Source organism: Mustelus asterias, chromosome 14 (genome assembly GCF_964213995.1).
Source record: "Mustelus asterias chromosome 14, sMusAst1.hap1.1, whole genome shotgun sequence".
Lineage (NCBI taxonomy): Eukaryota > Metazoa > Chordata > Chondrichthyes > Carcharhiniformes > Triakidae > Mustelus > Mustelus asterias.
In genome coordinates, this window is record NC_135814.1 from 74,339,665 (window position 1) to 74,361,393 (window position 21,729).

At 41.9% G+C, this 21,729-nt stretch overlaps 1 protein-coding gene across 1 annotated transcript in view; it reads right to left on the reverse strand.

Moving 5' to 3' along the window:
- The window catches only part of LOC144503772 (E3 ubiquitin-protein ligase HECW2-like), a 416,880-nt gene that overhangs the window by 109,147 nt on the left and 286,004 nt on the right, over positions 1–21,729 (reverse strand). Inside the window, exons 17-18 of the mRNA XM_078228621.1 lie at positions 20,732–20,828; positions 7,704–7,787 (exon numbers count right to left, since the gene is read on the reverse strand). Coding sequence (XP_078084747.1) covers positions 7,704–7,787; positions 20,732–20,828 — 181 coding nt within the window. The remainder of the gene's footprint in view (positions 1–7,703; positions 7,788–20,731; positions 20,829–21,729) is intronic.

The window sequence follows — 21,729 nt, forward strand, 5'->3', positions numbered from 1 at the left end:
TCTCCAGATCTTACAACACTCTGCCTCAAAAAAAATCAAGGAGTCGTGTTTCACACCATCATGCAGGAAGGCCGAGGCCTCAACGCACCAGTAAAATCCGGCTGCACAGAGATTGGGACCAAAAAAAACATGGAGGCGTGTTTCACGCCTTCATGCAGTGGTGCGGGGCCTCAGCACGCCAGCAATCTCAGCCGCACAGAGATCGGGGCACCATCTTTAAAGGGCACCCCAATCATAACTTGTATAAACTCACTCCCTGCCCACCACAGGGATATCAGGGGCTCCACTCCTTGCTCATCAATGGCCCCTTCCCCCAATCACCAGCTCCAACCCCCCACCCCCCGATTATCCCCTTCCCCCATAATGGGAGCTGGCACCAGCCTCTATCACCCAGAACGGCCATTGCTAGCATCCCCTACTCCGTCTGCTCCTGGCCACCACCACATACAAAGTAACTCTTCTTCCCCAAAGTCTCTTTCCATTTTTCCAACTAAAATGGATAACCTCACATTTATCCATGTTCTACTCCATCTAGCACATTTTGGCCCACTCACCTAACATATCTATATTCATTTGTAAATTTCTTATTTCCTCACTGCAACCTACTATCCCACCTATTTTAGTGTCATCTGCAAATTTAACTATAGTACTTTCTATCCCTGTATCCAATTCATTAATATTGATTGTAAATAGTTGGGGCCCGAGGACTGAACACTGTGGCAGCCCATTAGATACATCTTGCCAACCAGAAAAAGACCCATTTATCCCAAGTCTGCTTTCTGCCAGTTGGCCAATCTTCTATCAAGCTAATAAATTACCCCAACACCAAGTGATCTTACCTTGTGTTTTAACCTTCTGTGCAGCACCTTATCTAACACTTTTCTGAAGTCCAGGTAGACTACATCTGCAGGATCCACATTATCCATTTGGCTTGCTACATCTTCGAAGAACTCTAGCAAATTAGTCAAACACGATTTACCCTTCGTAATACCATGCTGACTGATGGATTGCGTTCTGACTTTTCAAATGTCCTGTTATTATTTCCTTAATAATAGATTCTAATAATTACCCATCAACAAACATTAAACCAACTAGTCTATAGGTTCCCACTTTCTGCCTCCCTCCCTTTTTGAATAAGGGCATTACATTAGCATTTTTCCAATCCACTGGAACCTTACCCACATCTCGGCAATTTTGGAATATTATAACCAATGATTCCACTATCCCCGCTTTAGCATCCTAGAATGTAGGCCATCAGGCCTTCAATCCATTGTTTGCCTTCAATCCCAATAGTTGGTTGAGTACTATTTCCCTATTGATGATGATTGTTCTAAGTTCCTCCCTTTCTTTTCCCTCTGCATTACCTGTTACTTTTGGGATGGTACTAATGTCCTCCACCGTGAAAACAGAGGCAAAATATTGATTTAGTGTCTCTGCCATTTCTGTGTTCATGATGTGGAGATGCCGGTGTTGGACTGGGATAAACACAGTAAGAAGTCTCACAACACCAGGTTAAAGTCCAACAAGGTTAGCACAGCCACTAGCTTTCGGAGTGCTGCTCCTTCATCAGGTGAGTAGGATTTCACAAACAGGGCTTATAAAGACACAAACTCAAATTACAAAATAATCTTTATATGCCCTGTTTGTGAACTGAAATCCCACTCACCTGATGAAGGAACAGCGCTCCGAAAGCTAGTGGCTTGTGCTACCAAATAAACCTGATGGACTTTAACCTGGTGTTGTGAGACTTATTTCTGTGTTCCCCACTATTAACTCTCCAGTCTCATCCCCCAAGGGACCAGTATTCACTTTAGCTGCTCTCTTCCCTTTTATATATACTTATAGAAGCTTTTGAGTATCCTTTTTTATATTTTGTATTAGTTTTCTTTCATAATTTACCTTTGATCTTTTTATTACTGGATATGGTAAAGGAACAAAACCACCAAAGTACAAGCCAAGAGTTTAAATCAACTCCATTTTTGCTGCAACATAGGCCTTATCCTACTGTGACGGAGTTACCATTTTTTTAAAAAGAGCATCCATAATTTCTCAACTTTCATATAAATTGTTATTCTCTTTACCGTTGGTATTCTTGTGATCTGTCCTGATGAGTGCAAGATGAAAAGTTTAAACAAAATGTCTCTTTCTTCAGTCATACAGTTCAAAGTGTTTATTAAAAGATTGGCTGTGATGTGGGGCTATGAATACAATTGTTTGCTTTAATGAGAGATTAAGTACTTGAGGGCATTTAAATGTATTGAATGGGTTTTTATGAATGAGATTTTTTTTTAATTGTGAAGTCTGTAATGGATACTTAAAAATTTATTTTATTTCATCTCTTGATGTTTCCTGAGGCCTGCCATAGTGAATACTGGGTGAGTTGACATGGAGGGTGGTGTGTGGGAAGGCATGGCTTAGCATGAGCTCGTATTGTGTTGGCATAGAGGCTGTATATAACAGGCCCTAAAGATAAGTGGGGGCTCATGAACTGGCACTGGATTGGCATGAAAACTATAAATAAGGCTCCCTAGTGATGAGCGTGGGCTCAAGTTGGCACTAGAACAGCATAGGGAATATAAGTAAGGGGCCCTAGGGATGAGTGGAGCACATGGGTTGGCATGGGGCTATAAGGGACATGGGCAATGAATGGGAGCATGAGCTGGCAGGGAGAATGCAAAGGGCATTCGGGGTTGAGGGTCTAGGTTGACATGAATTGACACAGGTGAGCATGAGGATGAGGAGTTGAGGGTGTGGGCAAGAGGACCTAATATTTAATAAAACAACTGGGACAAATTCCCGGAGAACTGGGATGGGTCTTTTAAACAACCTGCCTCAACTCTCAGCAACCCCTTTGGCTGTGTCCAACATGCATCTATTATGCACAACCCAGAACAAAGGTCCCACTATCTGGTGCAGTTTTTCTTGAGGCGGGTGTGACAAATTGAAAAATTCTGTATCTCTGCGCACCTGCCTCAGAAGCGAAAATTCAAGTTTTTATTTTCCCTCTTCAATAAACCACTTGGAGCCAATCTCTTCTGAATAAATCTAATTCATGTATTTCTTTTTAACATCAAGTAGATGAAGAATTCTTCATCTCTTTTCAGGAAGACTCCAGATAATCCATGGAGAAGCAGTCATTTGATAGTTTCAAAAGAAAATAAGGGGAGGAATTCTCCCATTTTGAGACTAAGGACAAGATTTTCCTTGATATTGGTAAAGACCAATGCACAATAGCGCAGTTGAAGCCACTGACAGCAATGGTAGGTAGCTTTCCCTGCCATATTGTGTGGAACTTTGAAAATAAAAAACTGCAAGTCACAGGTTCCACGATATATCGCTGATGATGCGGCCTTGGATTCATCCGACCTGCCATTAACTTGGACACTCAATGATCCAGGATGCCATTTTTAAAGGCCAGCAAACAAACCTGTTCACCTAGGTGCCACCCTGGCATCCCCCTTGGCACCGCCTCTGGCACCTCTTTCAGATGATGCAGACATTCTAGTTAAAGAGGCGGAGTGTGAAATGTTAGACACAAAAAGCATAGTGAGAGAGGAAATACTGGAGGAATTAACAAAAAATTCTGAGGAATTAACAAGGAGGATTGATGACGGTAGTGCAGTGCATGTTGTCTACATGGATTTCAGTAAGGCATTTGACAAGGTCCCAAATGGCAGGCTGGTCAGAAAAGTGAACACAAGGCAGGTTGGATCCAAAATTGGCTCAGGGTCAATGGACGATTTTGCAAATAGAAAGCCATCACCAATGGTGTTCCATAGGGCTCAGTGCTGGGGCTCTTGCCTTTTGTTGTATTTATTAATGATTTAGACTTAAATGTGGAAGGCATGATTAGGAAATGACACAAAAAATGATTGTTGATAGCAAAGAGGATCGCTGTCAACTCCAGAATAATATAACTGGTTTGATTGAGTGGGCAAAAAACAGACAAATGGAATCCAATCAGTGTGAGATAATGCATTGGGGTGGGCAAACAAAGCAAGGGAATACCCAGTAAACAAGAAGGTATTCAGAAGGGTTGAGGAAGTGAGGGACCTTGGAATGCATGTCAATGGGTCCTTGAAGGCAGCAGGACAGGTGGACAAGATGGTCAAGAAAGCATATGGAATACTTTCTGATAGTAGTAGGCGAGGTTTTGAATACAAAAGCAGAGATGTAATGATGGAACTGTATAAAACACTGGTCAGGCCACAGCTGGCATTTTGTGTATGGTTCTGGTCACCACATTACAGCAAGGATGTTAATTGCTCTGGAGAGTGTGCAGAGGAGATTTACAAGAACACTGCCAGAGTTTGAAGATTGCAGCTATGGGGAGAGATCGGATAGGCTAGGATTGTTTTCCTTGGAATGGAGGAGGTACAAAATTATGAGGAGCCTAGACATGGTAGACAGGAGAGGATTGTTTCCTCCAGTGGAGGGGTCAATTCCCAGGGGGCATAGATTTAAGGTGATTGGTAGAAGGATTAGAGGAGACATGAGGAAAGTCTTTTTCACCCAGAGCATGGTGGGAATCTGGAAATCACTGCCTCAGTTGGTGGTTGAGGCTGAAGTGCTCAACTCATTTAAAAGATACCTGGATCTGCATCTCAAGTGCTGTAACCTGCACGGCTACTACATCAGGAATGTGGGATTAGAATGAGCTAGTTTATTTGCAATGTCAAACGAGCACCTAGACATGGCATTGCTATCACTATGCAGGTCACATACAGTCTTTGCAAAAGTGAACGGACCTTTCATGTTTGACGAATTTGATGGAATTCTTTGAGAACATTACATGACAATGGGGAACCTGTGGATGTGGTGCATCTGGATTTCCAGAAGGCATTTGACAAGGTGCCGCACCAAAGACCGCTGCATAAGATAAAGGTGCACGGTGTTACGGGTAATGAATAGATGATTGGTTAACTAACAGAAAGCAAAGAGTGGGGGTAAATGGGATTTTTCTGGTTGGCGATCAGTGACTAGTAGTCTGCCTCAGGGATCAGTGTTGGGACAGCAATTGCTTACGATTTACATAGATGATTTGGAGTTGGGGGCCAAGTGTAAGTGTGTCAAAATTCACAGATGACACTAAGATGAGTGGCAGAACAAAGTGTGCAGAGGACGCTGAAAGTCTGCAAAGGGATATAGATAGTCTAAGTGAGTGGGCAAGCGTCTGGCAGATGGATTACAATGTTGGGTAAATGTGAGGTCATCCATTTTGGTCGGAATAACAGCAAAATGGACTTTATTTAAATAGTAAAAAATTGCAGCATGCTGCTGTGCAAAGACCTGGGTGTCCTTGTGTAAGAATCACAAGGAGTTGGTTTGCAGGTGCAGCAGGTAATTAAGAAGACAAATGGAATTTTGTACTTCATTGCTAGAGGGATGGAGTTTAAAAACAGCGAGGTTATGTTGCAGCTGTATAGGGCGCTGGTGAGGCCACACCTGGAGTACTGTGTACAGTTTTGGTCTCCTTACTTGAGAAAGGATATACTGGCACTGGAGGGGGTGCAGAGGAGATTCACTAGGTTGATTCCGGAGTTGAGAGGATTGGCTTATGAGGAAAGACTGAGTAGACTGGGGCTATACTCATTGGAATTCAGAAAAATGAGAGGAGATCTTATAGAAACATAAAACTATGAAGGGAATAAATAAAATAGAAGCAGGGAAGTTGTTTCCACTGGTGAGTGAAATTAGAACTAGGGGGCATGGCTTCAAAATAAGGGGGAGCAGATTTAGGACTGAGTTGAGGAGGAACTTCTTCACACAAAGGGTTGTGAATCTGTGGAATTCCCTGCTCAGTGAAGCAGCTGAGGCTACCTCATTGAATGTTTTTAAGGGAAGGATAGATAAATTTTTGAACAGTAAAGGAATTAAGGGTTATGGTGAGCGGGCGGGTAAGTGGAGCGGAGTCCACAAAAAGATCTTATGTTCACCAAGTATGTGAATTCTGAGTCTGAAGAAACCCTTCATCGTGTATGTGGAATACTCGGTCAGAACTGGCTGTAGCAACTTGCTCAACCATTTGACCAATTCATGTTGTGCAGAGCGAGTCATAACATCTCCTTATGTGACTTGGTGTCATACTTTGTTCAAGAATGCTCTGGTCAAGTGTCTTGGGATATTGTAAGTTAATTAGTGTCACAAGTAGAATTACATTAACATCGCAATAAAGTTACTGTGAAAATCCCCTCGTCGCCACACTCCTGCGCCTGTTCGGGTACAATGAGGGAGAATTTAGCATGGCCAATGTACCTAACCAGCACATCTTTCAGTCTGTGGGAGGAAACCAGAGTAAGCCCATGCAGACACAGGGAGAACATGCAGACTCTGCACAGTGACCTAAGGCGGGAATCGAACCCGGGTCCCTGGTGCTGGTGAGGCAGCAGTGCTAACCACTGTGCCACAGTGCCACCCCTGATAAAGGTGCAAGATAAATGCAAGTGGTTGTTGTTGTTATGGTGGGAAATTGAAAACTTAAGCACATTACAGCTGGACCATGACACTCTTTTCCGGGCCTGTATATTTTTATGGTCATTGCCTGAATCAATATTTGCTGAAGTGATTAAATTGGACCAATAAATGTTGAGACTTGGGGAAAATATTGGCCAATTGACCATATAACACATTGTTACATGCAATAGACTGAATGGTACTGGACAACTGCTGCCCTTTCAACTGTCTGGAATTTTGAGAGAAAATCCAGCTAGACATACATTTATTTGTGCCAAATGAAATCATCATCATCTACCCAAAAAATTTAGAAAATGCAACACCTCAAGAAAGCCTATGCAACTGTTTAAATTCCCCCTTACCTGATGAAAAGAATCTTTCATTTACTTCAACTAATACCAATTAAATTAATTAGTGGCAAATGTAGGAAGTAGCTTATCTAGTGGTTAAAGCAGCAGTGGGAGATAGGTTTGTATAAAACAGATAATTTATTTTCACAAAACGCATTTCTACTATTTTCCAGAATAAACCATCTGAACTTCCTCAAACAATTCAATAATCAAGAGGCGCGGCACTGCAGTTAGCATATTACAGAGCCCCCATAAATTAAAACCATTTAATTGTGCCATTAACTGAGCGTACCAGGAGTAAAATTGACCAACACAGTCATCCATTTTTTATTCACTTGTTAAAAATCACTCCTCTATTTAAGGTATTTTGTCCTTTCTCGAGTCTTCCTCTGCCACGCACTACCAAAGCTGAGGAGACAAGCAGTTAAATAGTTGAAAAATTTACTCTGATGCAGACGGTCAGAGTGTGAAAAGAGACTCCCCATGATGTTTTTCCAAATCAATCTTGAAACATTTGGGCAGAATGTTCTAGTCCCACCAGCAGGTGGGATTTACCAGTGCTGCCGAAGTCAATGGACTTTTGTCTGGCTTGCTGCATTTGCGGCAGGGCCAGAAAACCCCACCCTTGGTTTCTGTGCATCACTTGTTCATGCTGTCGGAGTGAGATCAGAAATTAGGCAGGAGGGCATAAGCTTACATCCTAACCATCCTTAAGTCCCTTTAAGTATGCCAGACTCAATTACACTACTGCTTAAAAGTTAGTTGGATGGATGTATGTTACTCAATAATCATGTTCTTTTGCCAGTCAACATAAAGCCCAACAGCATCACTGAAATCTTGATACAATGTACAGCATCTTTTTCAGAAGATACATTCATCAGTGACAGGATATGCACCTACCTTAACAGCATAACAAGGTCTGCATCACTGGATAAGCGCCCCAAGCCACTCGTTCCCTCACCTCTGATAAACTGAACCTTCTCCCTATGGAAATGTTCAAATAGTTCAATAATATTCTCAGAAAATACTGAAATTATATACAATATTCAAATTGCAGGAAACACAGGATAGATGAGGCAAAGCTCTGTAATGATCACAACTGAGTCTGCAATCATTGTTTGATAAAGGTGGCTTAATATGCTGATGTATCTGTGAGTGACTCATTTCAGCATCTTGTGTGGTTCCTGTGCTTCGAGGATGAGCTTTGCACTGCTTAGTTCCACTAATCCCATTCCTGCTTTTGACAGCTAACTGAAGGGAGTAAAATTGACCAACACAGTCATCCATTTTATGGCACTGATGAGAGACATGTGCTGAATTATAATCATCTAATACCTCTGCTGTAAGCGTGCATTTTTGCACCAGGATGGCACAGCAATTCATTGCATTTTTAAAAAAATCAAAGTAAGGGCTGCGGTGATAAACTTTTGAAATTCAAAAGATACTACCACCTAGCCCAACAGAAACTAATAAGTCACCCTTGAACTTGTTTTCCTTGCTTTTAACTGTACAAATTAGTGAAAATACAATCACATCTTAATTTAAATGCCATTCATAAAATGAGTCATACTGGTACCCTGACTTCATTCGACTCCACCTAATTTACTGAAAGAACAAATCTGGACAGAGTAGGTAAGAAGAAATTGTTCTTGTTGGTGAAAGGATCGAGAATCAGAAGCTACTGATTTAGGAGAATGGTAAAGAAAGCAGAAGCGACATAAGAAAACATTTTTCACACACAGTGAATGGTTAGCAGTGGAGGTGGATTCTATCATGGCTTTCAAAAGGGTAATTATTTAAAGAGAAGAAAGTTTGCAGGGCTATGGGGAAAAGGCCAGGGAGCAGGTCTAACTGGGTTGCTCTCATAAACAGCCAGGATAGACACAATGGGACAAATAATCTCCATCTGAACCATTCTATAGCCAGAATTTTATGGCCCCACCATGGCGCGTCTCTCCCATCCCCAGTGGGCCATTTAAATCACCGTTTACATTGGCAGAATTGGATTATCTTGAGAGACAATCATAAAATCTTGGCCCATGATTCTATTCCATAATTTCATGCAGTTGTACTGGACAAGTTACCAAGTGCGAGTTCATATTCACTATGTGCATCCACACCTACACCATCAGTGGCAAATGATAGTGGAAAAGCAAAACTGGTACTTCATTCCAACATGGAATTGGTGTGCATCTCAAGTCATACAGAAAAGGAACAGTATAATGTGGAAATAAAAGTGACAGGAGCCACTCCACCTCATTGTGTAATTTGTAATTTTTGTGACCGAAAATTATGAAATAAAAATCCAAGTCTACCAGGGCAATTTTATATGACACAATAAAAAGAACAAATAAACCATATAAGACACAGACACGCACACAATTCACTGTCATTTCTATCTAGATGTACTAAAATCAGCAATATGAACAATTGATATATGGCACAGAAACAGACCAATCCATGTGGTAACTCCACTTTCCTAGGTTTGAACCACACATCTCAAATACATGGTCCATTTTTTTGAGGTTTTAACTCTTATAATACATGATTAGATTTCTTGCACCTACACTTGCACTTGTGGTTGAAAGGGCTGAAAATTTCGTCCAATATCTCTGCCCCTGCAGCAGTGAAACAAGCAAGCAGAGCAATTTCTTCCGTTGGATCATCCTTTATTTTAGGAATGGATGACCAATTTGTGCAACATTGCAGGATGTGAACCCATGTCCTTATGCTCTTTTATGTGGCTGTTTGGTGTTCCAATCTGTCACCAAACTTGTATAGGATGTTAAATCAAGCCAGGTATTGTATCTCCAATAGCCAAAATCTACTACACTGCCTCAATTGCTCACTTGCTTTTCAACAAAAGCACTCCCATTATGGTGGCCAATATCCATAACATTGACTTCGTTGCAACAATGTCAAAACTATTTTTCTGTTCAGTCAATATCTGCTGCTAAAACACACAAAGCAATAAATTAAAGTTTTATAAAATATCAGTTTTTGGGGTCAGCTCACACCACTGGCTTTGAAGAAAGCTGCCGACAAAGATCTAGCGATCTCCTTGAGGAGGATTTCCTCTTTCCCAATGTTGGTTTGATTCTGGTACCAAGTCCAGGAATTTCCAGGAATCTAGCAACAATGGTGTCATCAAGCAGGATAAGCAGCCAATTACAGAGAATTATTCTCAAAGACAAATAAACAGCACTGATTATCCTTAAATTTTTATTAAATTTTACAGAAAACAAAATATTTGGGATTAAGGTAGAAGATGAATAATCTAAACAAACCTCTTTTTATGCTGAAATTTGACAATATACAAATATAACATTAGTTTTCCAGGGCCAGACAGATTATTTAGCAGTAATAATTGGCTTTTTTAAATATTTGTTTTTGGGAATGTAGATGTCACTGGCTAGGCCAACATTTATTGCCCATCTCTAATTGTCCTTGAGAAGGTGATGGTGAGCCACCTTGAACCACTGCAGTCCATGTGGTGCAGGTACACCAGTAGTGCTGTTAGGGAAAGAATTCCAGGATTTTGACCCAGCGACAGTGAAGAAATGGCAATCTAATTCCAAGTGAAGATGGTAGGCGACTTGGAGGGAAACTTGCAGCTGGCGGTGTTCCCATGTATCTGTTGCTACTGTCCTTCTAAGATGTAGAGGTCATGGATTTGGAAGTGTTGTGTAAGAGGCCTTGGTGAATCGTTGTAGTGCATCTTGTAGAAGGTACATACTGCTGCTGTTGTGCATTGTTGGTGGTGGCGGGAGTGAATGTTTAAGGTGGTGGATGAGTTGTCAATCAAAATGAAAACCACAATTATACCTTATTCAACAAGGCATAACTTTTTCAGGACTTTTACATTGAGACTAACAATATAATAGCACTTCCTTCATCAGTTCGGTGATTTCTATTTGTTTATGATCAGTGAGGACTTCAATTGTGCATTCTGTGGGGAAGCTTGGAATTACTGCAGCAACCTCTGCACTTTAATGTTTAACTGCAAGTGTGAACTCCAGAAGTTGCTGTTAGCTTCAGGGTGATCAAAACTGTCAATTCTGCCTTCATTACTACTAAAAAATACAAGCCACTGAATAATTATTGCATAGGAAGATAAGAACATAAAAAAATAGAAACAGGAGACCATTTATGGGCGACATGGTGGCACAGTGGTTAGCACTGCTGCCCCACAGCGCCAGGGACCGGGTTCAATTCCGGCCTTCGGTCACTGTCTATGTGGAGTTTGCACATTCTCAAAGAACAAAGAACAGTACAGCACAGGAAACAGGCCCTTCGGCCCTCCAAGCCTGTGCCGCTCCTTGCTCCAACTAGACTAATCATTTGTATCCCTCCATTCCCAGGCTGCTCATGTGACTATCCAGGTAAGTCTTAAACGATGTCAGCATGTCTGCCTCCACCACCCTACTTGGCAGCACATTCCAGGCCCCCACCACTCTCTGTGTAAAAAAAATCCCTCTAATATCTGAGTTATACCTCGCCCCTCTCACCTTGAGCCCGTGACCCCTCGTAATCGTCACTTCTGATCTGGGAAAAAGCTTCCATCTGTTCACCCTATCTATCCCCTTCATAATCTTGTACACCTCTATTAGGTCTCCCCTCATTCTCCATCTTTCCAGGGAGAACAACCCCAGTTTACCCAATCTCTCCTCATAGCTAAGACCCTCCATACCAGGCAACATCCTGGTAAACCTTCTCTGCACTCTCTCTAACGCCTCCACGTCCTTCTGGTAGTGCGGCGACCAGAACTGGACGCAGTACTCCAAATGTGGCCTAACCAGCGTTCTATACAGCTGCATCATCAGATTCCAGCTTTTATACTCTATACCCCGTCCTATAAAGGCAAGCATACCATATGCCTTCTTCACCACCTTCTCCACCTGTGTTGCCACCTTCAAGGATTTGTGGACTTGCACACCTAGGTCCCTCTGTGTTTCTATACTCTTGATGGCTCTGCCATTTATTGTATAACTCCTCCCTACATTATTTCTTCCAAAATGCATCACTTCGCATTTATCCGGATTAAATTCCATCTGTCACCTCTCTGCCCAATTTTCCAGCCTATCTATATCTTGCTGTATTGCCCGACAATGCTCATCGCTATCCGCAAGTCCAGCCAACTTCGTGTCATCCACAAACTTGCTGATAACACCAGTTACACCTTCTTCCAAATCATTTATATATATCACAAATAGCAGAGGTCCCAGTACAGAGCCCTGCGGAACACCACTGGTCACAGACCTCCAGCCGAAAAAAGACCCTTCGACCGCTACTCTCTGTCTCCTATGGCCAAGCCAGTTCTCCACCCTTCTAGTCACTTCTCCTTGTATCCCATGAGCCTTAACCTTCTTAACCAATCTGCCATGTGGGACTTTGTCAAATACCTTACTGAAATCCATATAGACGACATCCACGGCCCTTCCTTCGTCAACCGTTTTTGTCACTTCCTCAAAAAACTCCACCAAATTTGTAAGGCACGACCTCCCTCTTGCAAAACCATACTGTCTGTCACAAATGAGATTGTTCCATTCTAAATGCACATACATCCTGTCTCTAAGAATCCTCTCCAACAACTTCCCTACCACGGATGTCAAGCTCACCGGCCCATAATTTTCCGGGTTATCCCTGCTACCCTTCTTAAACAACGGGACCGCATTCGCTATCCTCCAATCCTCAGGGACCTCACCCGTGTCCAAAGAAGCGACAAAGATTTCTGTCAGAGGCCCAGCAATTTCCTCTCTCGTCTCCCTGAGCAGTCTAGGATAGATGCCATCAGGCCCTGGGGCTTTGTCAGTTTTAATGTTCCCTAAAAAACCTTAACACTTCCTCCCTTGTAATGGAGATTTTCTCTAACGGGTCAACATCTCCCTCCGAGACACTCCCGGTTAACACGTCCCTCTCCTTCATGAATACCGATGCAAAGTATTCATTTAGGATCTCCCCTATTCCCTTGGGTTCGAAGCATAATTCCCCTCCTTTGTCCCTGAGAGGTCCGATTTTCTCCCTGACAACTCTTTTGTTCCTAACATATGAATTCTTTTGTTCCTAACGTATTCTCCCCGTGTCTGCGTGGGTTTATTCCGGGTGCTCCAGTTTCCTCCCACAGTACAAAGATGTGCGGATTAGGTTGATTGGCCATGCTAAACTGATCTTAATGTCAGGGGATTAGCAGGGTAAATATGTAGGGTTACAAAAATAGGGCCTGGGTGGGATTGTGGTCGGTGCAGATTTGATGGGCTGAATGGCCTCTTTCTGCACTGTAGGGATTCTATGGATTCTATAATTACTGAGATGATTCCAAGTGCAGAATCTAGTGCAGGACCCTGCTATTCTGGTTGGTGGGACAGGTGTTACCGGAGCCGCCCACCATTGCATTTAGGCACAACATGGGAGAATTCTGTCCCTACTGTTGTACGCTGTGTTTGGGTTTTGAAAGTATAAGCTGGTTGTTCACATTTTGTACCTTGCCTGTTGTGAACAGCGGCTGGGAATGCTGTTTGATACAATTCGCCAGTCTTTGGGATGTACAGTCTACACATTTAGCATCACACTGGCATTGAAATTCATATACCACATTACTCATGTGTGATAGGCAGAGTGTCTTTTTGAATTGACGGCAGCATCTTGTTAGTAATGAATACGACTCATGGTGCTATTGTATTGTAGCAGCGTGAAACAGCTAGCTTTGCCTCTTGCTCAAATATTTTAGATAGCTGGCCTTTCCAGGGTAATCTGAGGTAAACTGCCCCTTTTCAGAGCCAAAAATGACAACCTTGGATCTGTTCATGAGTTTGCATGATATACAGGGCGAAATTGTTTGATCAGAGTCACCATTATCCTACAGGATGCCTTTGATGCACCATACTTCAGCATCAAGCTTGCATGGTGAGCAAGTGGCTTGGGCCCTATTTGCTAGGTTGCTGATATGACACATCTCTTAATGTAAGACTCCCAATTCATGTACTGACCAGTGGAAGGTCAACAGCCCACGGTAGAGAATCCCCTCACAGATTTCTCAATGAGCATGTCAAAAAAGGGGAGTTGATTTGACTGTTCAATTTCAAAGGTGAATTTTATTGCAGCATGGAAACCATTCAGGATATTATTACAAGCAGCTGCAGATTTCAATAAAGAAATTGTATCATCCACATTTTGGAAATATGCATCGGAAAGAATTAAGCTGACAAGCAAATCAAGATTGTCAGTTGGACGTGCTGCATTTGCATTGCCTGGAAGCTACATATATTAATACACAGGGCCCTGGTTGCAGACAGAGAAAACATTGTGCCTGTTTCAGCTAAGCAAAATAAGTGACAGCCATTTGCACTCCCTTCTCGTACAGGATAAATTGTTGTTTTCCCCTTTATTGATAGTCTTGCAAAGTGTCCTGTTGACTGCAAGACAAAAAGCTTCAACATGTCTCTTTTTTCAGCAATATTAGAGATTTTGGGAAAAAGCCAAGTTGTTTTTTTAAGCCTTAAAAATGGCTGCCAAAAGCCACCTTACCTTTTCCACTGGAATGTGGTCAAGCTGCCGGAAATCTTCATACATTAAGGGTGGGATTCTCCGATCCTGTCCGTGCAGCCCCACTGCAAGTAAGGAAGAAAGAATTTGGCATTCAAGCCAAAATTCCATTCACTTTGTGGCACTGGAGAATCCCAGCCGCGAATGAGGATGGAGATTTTCAGCAGGAGGATATTTTGTTTCTGATGCACCATTGATTCACGCAAAGACTAGATGTTGCGAAACAACAGGCTTTTATTAACAAGAACCGAAGCACTCCCAAACCGATAGCTAACCCGAACTGAGGCAAAAGGGGCGGAGAGCAGCCACCTTTATACCCCGAGGAGGGCGGAGCCCCAGACTGAGGCAGCAGGGGCGTGCCCAGGCATATCCCATACACAGACAGTATTACAGTGGTTCACCACAGTTTCCATCACAAACATTCTGTACGTGTCTCCTTACTTAAATAAATAAGTTGTTCTTAAATGAGTGAGGGCATGCTACTTTGAAACTAAGAGACACAGTGATGAGAAACTTAAACACAAAGAACAAAACTAATCAATTTCATGCCAGTTTGAGTGGCTTTAGACTGGTCAACAATACCAGAGCATCACAGCTTAAAATACAACCTATTTCTCATCCAAAGCCATTTGTGCACACATCCACATCAAAGGACAGAAGCAAGTCAATTTTCCCTCCTTTACCCAGGAACACAGAGGACAATTATAGAACTGCTCCAGCGAAGAGCAAATCAGAACAGGCACAGAATCTGGATTTTTCTTGCTCTTTAGGGCACAGCTACTCAATATTGAACTCAGTGAGTCATGGGTAGAATCTTGTACCCTCTCTGGGGGTGAGTTTGTTGGTGAGCGTGCTATTTAAGCAGGTGAAGGCTGGGGACCCTGCCACCTTCCTGTCTTCACCCTAGTTAAGTCTGCCAGCCCATTCACCAATCGAGGCTCCTGTAGGCAATTAATGCCAAAACCCAGCGTGTTTGCCTGCAGGCTGCCAGAAATACCTCGTTCAAAGGCAGTCAGTGCCCACTAAGAGCCCAGCCCCTGCCTTTGCTCCCTCCCTCTGTTACTCTCCTGTGCAATGGTCTCTCCCTGATCCGAGGGCTCTGGTGGATGCCATTCAGCAGCAGCTACTGCCTCCCCAGTGGCACTGCTAAGTACACAAGAGCTGCCCTCTTTCAGATTGTCCGGCAGCTCTTGACAGGCAGGACTGCCGTCCCCAGGGCCCTGAGGAATTGCCTAATTGGCAAAAGATGCAGTGAGCTTTCTAAAACAGAGATGATGTGGGGGTTTCACTGGCACTCCAGTCAGTGGCCAAGTCTCCTCATCACCTCCACAACATTCCACCTGTGAACGGAGTATCAGTTCTTTATTCAAACAAAACTCAAATAAATATTGTTATACAAGAAAGATCCTTCCATCAGTCCTTTCACTAATTTTAAGCACAGTGACACTCAATACCAAGCATAACTTTTTGCAGACAACTAAAAACAGTAAAAAAGACAATGCACTCAAGAGTGGTCAAAACTTTTCACTGTCTGACAAAGCAATTCTCTGATCATATCAAAAGCAGCACCAGACCACTCTAGCAATATAATGTAATATAGTTACATTTTCAGTGTCATGCATTGTGGTACTTTAGCAAATTCAAGTAATGCTGAATTGAATAGGAATCATTTGAATTTTGCAGTTGTGGCAAATATCTGGGGCAATGAGGTGAGATCACTATTTGCAAATGCAACAGTGCGAAACACAGTTACAGCGAGTGCATCAATTTTAATGTGGCCCGTTATCAGCATGATACCTCCCACATGTGCCAAGAAATCACTGGAAATAGATTTATACCTTGACTCTGATGGGTTTCTGACTTCAGAAATGCTTCTGTGGGGAGGCACTAAGGGCCGGCCTGACATCTCCCACTCAGGGTTCATCACTGTGCTGCTCACATTTGTTAGATTGAAGACATACACAGGCAGATCAAGAAGCAAGCCACCCACACACATTCAATTCCAAAGATACATGTCCTTGGAAGAACCAACGAGTAGGCAAAGTAACCAGAATAAACAGATCCAGTGTTGGACAAGAGGTAGCCACTTTGCTGTAAGGATTCAGAAATGACAAACTAGCATTTCATGAATAGAGTTGAACTGCGAGACCAAATTCTCATTGACAGAGGCATGGAAGAACAGAAAGAAAACAAAAGCTGCAAGAATTATAATATACATTAGAAAATGGGTAAAATTCAGAGGATATGCACTGGTATGTAAAAAATACATCAAGTGACAAATGGAAACCATTGGACATGTCCAAGTACTACTAATTTGTGCATTTCCCCGTATACTACTGCTTCCTAGGATATTAATCTTTGTCTGTCTTCCCTCTGTTCTCATTCTCAGGGTTGACGGTGCTATGAACAATCTTTTTCCACTGATTTCTATTCTGCACTGCCCTAACTACCTATCCTATAGAGAGGTCAGTCCATGTTCTGATCTTATCCATCCACGCCATCTTGGGTCTTCCTTGTGCATGTTTTCCAGGTGTTTTGCATCACCTCGTTTCAAACGCCCCTCCTGTTTCACATCCAAAATATGAGAGCTTCCTTGATATCATTCCCTCAAATAAGCTCCTCTTAACACAAGCTTTCTCAAGCAGCCACTCACATGTCTGCCTTGCCAGCATGACACACGGAATATCTATCGGAGTCCTTTCATTTAATTTTGCCCATTCTGACCTTCAGTACCGACACTAGCAAATGATGATCAGTGTCACAGCCTGTCCCTGCGCTATATATTATATTGCCAATACATATTTTAAAAATAGAAAATATATTTTCTCTCAGTAATGTGCAGCACATATACATTTTATCCATGATGTTACAACTGAAAATTTTATGGAAAAAGTTCAGTTTGAAATGATACTTTTTCCACAATAAAATACAAACACTAAATTCTAAGTTATACTAAAGGGCAATAAGGAATGGGTAATAAATACTGGTCAAGCCGGCAATGCCCAGATCCCAGGAATGAATTTTTTAAAATGCAGTTCACTCTACAAATAGAAAAAGCCATTATTAGAACACTGCATTGCACTATTAAACAGATAGCTAGCAATAACCTCAGTGGTTGGTAAGCTGATGGAGAAGATCCTGAGAGACAAGATTTATGAGCATTTAGAGAGGTTTAGTATGCTCAAGAATACTCAGCATGGCTTTGTCAGAGGCAGATCGTGCCTTATGAGCCTGGTGGAGTTCTTCGAAAATGTGACTAAACACATTGACGAAGGGAAAGCGGTAGATGTGGTTTATATGGATTTTAGCAAGGTGTTCGATAAGGTCCCCCATGCAGGCTTCTAGAAAAAGTGAGAGGGCATGGGATCCAAGGGGCTGCTGCCCTGTGGATCCAGAACTGGCTTGCCCAAAGGAGGCAGAGAGTGTGTATAGATGGGTCTTTTTCTAAATGGAGGTCGGTCACCAGTGGTATGCCCCAGGGATCTGTTCTGGGACCCTTGCTGTTTGTCATTTTCATAAATGACCTGGATGAGGAAGTGGAGGGATGGGTTTGCCGACGACACGAAGGTTGGTGGGGTTGTGGATAGTCTGGAGGGATGTCAGAAGTTACAGAGGGACATAGATAGGATGCAAGACTGGGCGGAGAAGTGGCAGATGGACTTCAACCCAGATAAATGCGTAGTGGTCCATTTTGGCATGTTCTGATCTTATCCATCCACGCCATCTTGGGTCTTCCTTGTGCATGTTTTCCAGGTGTTTTGCATCACCTCGTATCAAATGGGATGAAGGAGTACAATATAAAGGGAAAGACTCTTAGTACTGTCAGAAGGACCTTGGGGTCCGGGTCCATAGGACTCTAAAATCGGCCCCGCAGGTGGAGGAGGTGGTTAAGAAGGCGTATGGTGTGCTGGCCTTTATCAATCGAGGGATTGAGTTTAGGAATCTGGGGATAATGATGTAGCTATATAAGACCCTCGTCAGACCCCACTTGGAGTAGTGTGCTCAGTTCTGGTCGCCTCATTACAGGAAGGATGTGGAAAAGATTGAAAGGGTGCAGAGGAGATTTACAAGGATGTTGCCTGGATTGAGTGGCATGCCTTATGAGGATAGGCTGAGGGAGCTCGGTCTTTTCTCCTTGGAGAGACGTAGGATGAGAGGAGACCTAATAGAGGTATACAAGATGTTGAGAGGCATAGATCGGGTGGACTCTCAGAGGCTTTTTCCCAGGGTGGAAATGGCTGCTACGAGAGGACACAGGTTTAAGGTGCTGGGGGGTAGATCCAAGGGAAATGTTAGGGGGAATTTTTTCACACAGAAGGTGGTGGGCAAGTGGAATTGGCTGCCGTCAGTGGTCGTGGAGGCAAACTCAATAGGTTATTTTAAGAGACCCCTGGATGAGTACATGGGACTTAATAGGATGGAGGGTTATAGGTCGGCCTAAAAGGTAGGGATATGTTCGGCACAACTTGTGGGGCCGAAGGGCCTGTTTTTGTGCTGTAGATTTTCTATGTTTCTATAAAGTGACAAACTAGAAGCAAGACAAGGGCATCACATTTGAATCAGGGAGCTACAATACTTCTACGACAAGCAGACATGGGCTCCAAGTTTGATAAAACATCCAGGACTTAAGAGGTCTAGATGTACAAGACTGAATGGAAATCACTGAGGTGAGAAACAATGAGAAGAAGAAGATAGAGAAAGAGCAAAAGAGGAAAAAACATGTAGCCAGAGAGAGAAAAAAATAACGCTGCGAGAAGAAAGAAACAGGAGGGGGGAGAGAACTTTAGAAATCTCGCTTTAAAAATGTTCCTTGTATTGCAAACCATTCCACACATTTTAGAATTCTATATTTCAGCTTTAATTAAACAGAGGCATGCCTGGCGTTCTCAGTTTATTACAGTTAAATGTCATGATTGAAGAATATTTTGCTGCAGATTTCCAGGATAAGCTGACAATTATGGCAGGAAATCTTAAACACAACAATGGAAGACACTTCTGAGAGTTAATCTTACCTCATGTAGTGCTTCAATAAAAGGAATAAACTCCAGGTTGAACAAGACATTAAAAATGGTATTATAACATTGATAAAAACAAGCCAAATCCTTAAATCATGAATAGTAATTTGTTAAAATGAGTAAATTTGGAGTGGGTCCCATGCAGGCCCAAGTTGCCTTAATTATCAAACAAGCTAGCATCTCTCAATTGCTACCTGCCAATGGAAGGTGCAGGTAGAATGTGTAAGACATAGGAACAATATCCAGCAGCCTGTGAAAATATAATTTCTCTGCTTTAATTTAATGGTAAATATTATAGTTGCTATCTGTCTTAAAATATTTTAAGCAGCAAAAACAAATCTGCCAAAGTATTTTCAAACAGTGCTCTTAATGACATAGAGCTGCTTTTATGTAATATTTCACAATTTGCTGATGGCACCAAGTTGCTACATGAAGAGGACATTTGAAATAGAAATATGCACATAATGCAGGGAGTAATTAATCACAATTCATTTAACATATCCAGTCATTGCAAGGCACTTATAAACAAGGATGCATCTCAAGGACACCGGAGAATACAAATAAAAAAGGTTATTCTATTATTGTCCAGATCACTCAAGAAGTCAATTTTAGGATCTTATAGGCAACGTTAGCCAACCTTCTGTATAATCAACTTTTAAAAAGCTGAAGGAAAGATTATGGTGTTGCAAGTAAATTACTTGCGTGCAGAGAATTAGAGGATACAAGCATAAAGTTAACAAGGGTTAAACATGACTTGAGATTAGAAGGAATTCTTTTCCAAGATTTTTTATATTGAGAAGCAGGAGTAAAATAATAGTCATGAATATAACTATAAAATTATAATTAATGCAGTCAATCGCCTGCTGATTAACACTTTTTAAAATGAGTTGGAGACTCTGGTTAGGAACAGGACAGATGTTAAGAATAAATTGAAATGAGCAAATGCTGTACAAGACCGGATTCTTCATGAGACAATAGATATGTCAAGGAAAACAACTTGTCAAGGATGACTAATATATTCATTAATAATAAGATAACAAAGATATTTGCATTTTTGCTCATTAAGCTTCTGGGATGAGAGTATGAGGACAAACTTTGCAAAACCTTTCCTGAGGGAATGCATGTGTGGATTCCATAAGAGAGAGTGTTGTTTATGTTTCATGAAAAGGAAGGATTTGATGGCTTTCTTCCCCCCTTATGACCTAAGATTTTAAACAATAAGTCTCATATAACTTTAAGCATTTACTCTGGAAAATTCCTATAAAATACTGCAGCATAGCTGTAGGGTCTAAAATATCAGGGGTAACTGTACAGAAAAAATGTACAGCATCAAACAACCAGCACCACCACTTGGACAATCAATGGGATTACCTGAGTGAGTGATTCCTGATAAGATCTGGCTGGCGCTCTTGAAGAATTTCAAAGATGTTTGGTTGACGCAGAAATGCTACAATTTTATCATTGTAAGCTGAAAACAACAGAATATCTCATCAGGATAGGGATTATAAAATGGAGAATGCTGAACTGATCTGTACATTGGGGCTGTAGAAATGATCAAACAATTAGAGATTGATTTATACGATCCACTTAAAAGTAAAAACTCCAACTTTTATTGAAACATGTTGGCTGAAGACATGTTAAGAAAGATTAAAGTAATACTAGATCCCTCCCACTACCCAATCCACCCCCGCCCCCCCCCCCCGCCCCCCACTACCCAATTCCCCCCCCCACCCCTCCGATCCCTCTCTCTCTCATTGGTTTCTGCTCCTGCTCATACAGGATTCTCTAAGTGAAAAGGAGATTAGGCTTTCAATAGCAAGAGAAAATCCCAGCACCATCTTCCCTTGAATTTCCCTCCATGAAAAAAAGTGTTTCCTTTGATGTCCTGGTCAATATCTGGAATTCATCATGTGGAAGTGATAGATATCAGCTCCTGCCTTACTTTTCTGATTTGCAAACTGTTACCCCATACCCAAAATATTGAGGGTGCATTCTGTAAGGTATACCAAACAAGTCCATGGATCTGATAGTACACTTACTAGACAGTTAATGGATAACATAAATTCTCTTACATCTAAAAACAACAAGCTATGCAGCAACAAAATAGTTGTCATCTCATTTTATAACCAGTCTCACGGAACAATAATATCATGAAAGAGATTTTGCCTCATTATTAAACAGAAGTGTCCACAAGGATGTCATAACTTTGAAGATTTTGGAGCAGGCTGCTCCAATATGCAACCAGTGAAGCCAACATGTCCTCTTTAATGACTAGGATTTGGATTGTGTCAGGCAAATGTTATAAGCAATTTTATTCATTACTTATTCATCAAAAGCAACAAAAATCTAAACAAATTCCGAAAACAACT